The 3,208-nt window shown below is 35.8% G+C and overlaps 1 protein-coding gene across 1 annotated transcript in view; it reads right to left on the bottom strand.

Moving 5' to 3' along the window:
• Positions 1-860: 860 nt before the first annotated feature.
• LOC113476140 (serine/threonine-protein kinase Sgk3) overlaps positions 861-3,208 on the bottom strand; it is a 30,923-nt gene continuing 28,575 nt past the window's right edge. Inside the window, exon 15 of the mRNA XM_026841471.1 lies at positions 861-2,857. Within this exon, the coding sequence (XP_026697272.1) occupies positions 2,687-2,857 (171 nt within the window). The 3' untranslated portion in view covers positions 861-2,686. The remainder of the gene's footprint in view (positions 2,858-3,208) is intronic.

Below are 3,208 nucleotides of genomic sequence, written 5' to 3'. Positions count from 1 at the left end.
AGGATACTGTCTTTTTTTACCTAAAACTCAGTTTGACATATCCCTGTTTCCTCTGCTTATTCCTGTCAATTTTTGTGGGGTCTGAAGAATAGAGAAGAAAATACAGATAGTCTCCTGTCTAGGCTTTCCCTCAACTGGTGCTTCAGATTTCACTTGTCCGCTCAGCACTGGGTCTATCACACTCTGAACCTGGTCATCTCTGAAAACCACCATCATGAAATGCAGAGAGATGCTAAACAAGAGCCCTAGACACAAAAGTAGTGTGAGGCTTTATTGCCAGATGTTGTACACTGTGTGTTATCTTTAGGAGTCCTGATGTGACCAAGGCATTTCATGACATGAACTCAAGAGTAGAAACAAAGCAAACTTAAGTATTACGAGTGGCATGTTTAATACATTCACAACACCAGAAAGGCAGAGCCTGCTGAAGGGAAGTTTAAGAAGCAATTAAGCTGCTCTCCAAGAAATAACTTCAACTACCACTGCCTTTACCAAAAAAACCCCAAACAAACAAAACAAACTAAAAAAGTAAAGAAACCCCAAATTTAGTTAAAGAAACCCCAAAAGTAAAGAAACCCCCCAAAACAAAACCCTTTACCCATTCAGGCAGCTAGGTAGAGACATCCTGGAAATATAAGACAAAGAAACTACAAGAGGTGCCAATTCCCACAGCAACAACTTCTGAAGTATCCCCTTCTCCTTGCCATCTCTACAGTACTGTACTTCCCTGCCATAAAGAGAAGGTAGTTACAATAGCCCACAATAATTTCAGGAGTATAAAGAGTAGAAATTCAGTATAAGATACTTCCTTTCCTACAATCAATTTCTGCTTTCCAGTCCATCAGAAATATTAAAAAAAAAAAAAAAAAAAAGTAAGGCTGTTGCTTCCAAATGGTAACAACTGCAAGAACAGGATTCATGTAGTAGTTAGTTGTCCTGAACAGCTATTTCCAAACCTCTCAAAATTTCACAGCAGCACTATGGAAAATGAGCACCAAGCCACCACTCCACTCCCAGAAACTGATACAGTTCCTTCCTTCCCTCCTTCCATGCCAATTCTTACTTCTTTTACTCAAGCACTCCTTCCAACACCTCACGCAGCAACTGTTCAGCATCACTTAAGCACTATGAAGGATCTAGTGCTATAGGAGATACTTACTGAGATAAGCAAGGAATTCTGTTTTAGTTTCCACTTGCCTAATGTTTCACTGTTGACAAAATTAACTTCAGAAGAATTATTATTTGATACACTCTCTTCCCTAATGTTCTCAATTTTTAACTGATCTTGATGCGATATAGGTATAATTTCTCTTAGTTCTTATTTTGTCAAAAATGAGACGATTTAGATATTGAAATTTATCTAACATTTAACTCTGGCTCATCAGTATCTTACCACACTTAAATCAAGGCATTTAACTGAATGTATTTATGAACAAAAAACACTGAACATTTTTGAAGTAACAGACAAAAATAAGTTGTTATTTACAAGTAATATATATAACTACTACTTCGGTAGGCCTTTATACACTGTAACTGCAGTCAATTTTTGCATTGTTTAAAAATATTTCCTTAAACAGAAACTGTTCAGAATTATCAGTCTGTCCATACACATGTATGTTATGAGAAATACAACAGCTTTTCACATTTTTAAAATTAGCGTAATTTACTTTTTTTTTTTCCCCCCAATATCAAGTGAAGATTTAAAAATGGTGCAATCTGGAACACCAAGACAAGTAGCTATAAATGTTGAAATACAATCAATTTGGAACATTAGTGTTTCAAACTATAAATCCATGAGAAAAAATCCCAAATATTTGGCATGATCCCCTCACCATCCACCCCCAAAAGGTCAAAGCAAGATAGTCTTTTAAAGTAACAGTGATTATTGCATATTCTATCTTTGGAAAAGCAGAATTTTAACCAAAAATATTTTTAATGTAGTTGAAATACCGACGCATTTATCTCAGGGAGGAAAAAAAAGTAGAACACATGATCAGTAATGTTATCAGATCAATACAGTTAATTTGTTCCATCCTTGCTTTAAGTAATCCCCCATACCTCAGATAATTCAGTTGAGTGAATGGGTACTTGAAGCAAGCAAATGCAAGAACAATCCAGTTTCACATGATCAACTTGTCATTCTGTAGAAGTCCTTTAAGAATCTTGCTCTTAACTTATATTAACCCCTCATTTAAGTGCTGACAGGTAAATTAACATATATTTCAAACTGATACAACAGGGAAAACATTTACCTTTTTTAAACCAGGATATACAAAAGACAATTTGCATAGTTACAATTTAAGCACAAAGTCACTGTAAATAGGTACAAAAGCATTTATAAATTTACTAAATTTGCTGCTGTTTGTGCCAGCCAAATCTTACATAGGTATGAATGTAAACTTGAAGGGATTGAGGAGAACAGTCAGTGTTTTTGCTTAAAAAATATGTAGAGAACACTTTTTAAAGGTTTTAAAAAATATTTTCTGCAGCAGGAACAAACAGTTCAAACCCCAAAGAAAGCCATCCAAAATGCCCATATTCCTCCTATACAGCAGAGAAAGTTTGTTCATAGGTTTCAAACCTACATACAAAATGAGGCACTAGTTATGCTATTTTGGAATGTGTCCATAACCCTAAGATTTCAGTTCACCCCAAGACTTCCAAAACACTGTTGGTTTCTAACTTCCTAGGAAAACATATCTTCAGAAGGTGGTGCATAAGAAAATCCAACAAATGCATCATCTGCCTCTAGGACACTGGCGTTAACAATGCTGTAATCGGAAGAAACACAAACTGAGTACGGGACCATTTCTTCTGTAAACACTGCATCAAAATTCCCAATGTCATCTGGTCCAACCTAGAAAACAAAGATCTGTCAGTTGTCATTTTAATACTGTGTTTTAAACTTGTGCTTGTCATTCAGATTGCAAATTTAGCTCTGCTTTATGTTGTTCTTTTGTATTTAAGTACAGGAAATTTAACACCTCAGCATTTCTGAACACAGCTATTAAAAGCCTACTTGTTTCTTTTAGGCTGGAGTTCAGCCCAAAGCTCATACACCTTTATGGTCTGATAAACCTAAGTAGTATGAAGAAAGTCTCTTTCTTCAATGACTGTTAGGGAGATAAAAAAATAACCTCTGCCCCCGATAAAAAACATAAAAACACACCCAAAAAAACCCCAAAACCCGCAAAGCCCCCCCCCCCCC

Source organism: Athene cunicularia (assembly GCF_003259725.1).
Source record: "Athene cunicularia isolate RWA chromosome 2 unlocalized genomic scaffold, athCun1 chr2_part1, whole genome shotgun sequence".
Classification (NCBI taxonomy): Eukaryota; Metazoa; Chordata; class Aves; order Strigiformes; family Strigidae; genus Athene; species Athene cunicularia.
The sequence above is the reverse complement of the archived record's forward strand: the minus strand, read 5'-3'. Positions and strand labels throughout refer to the sequence as shown.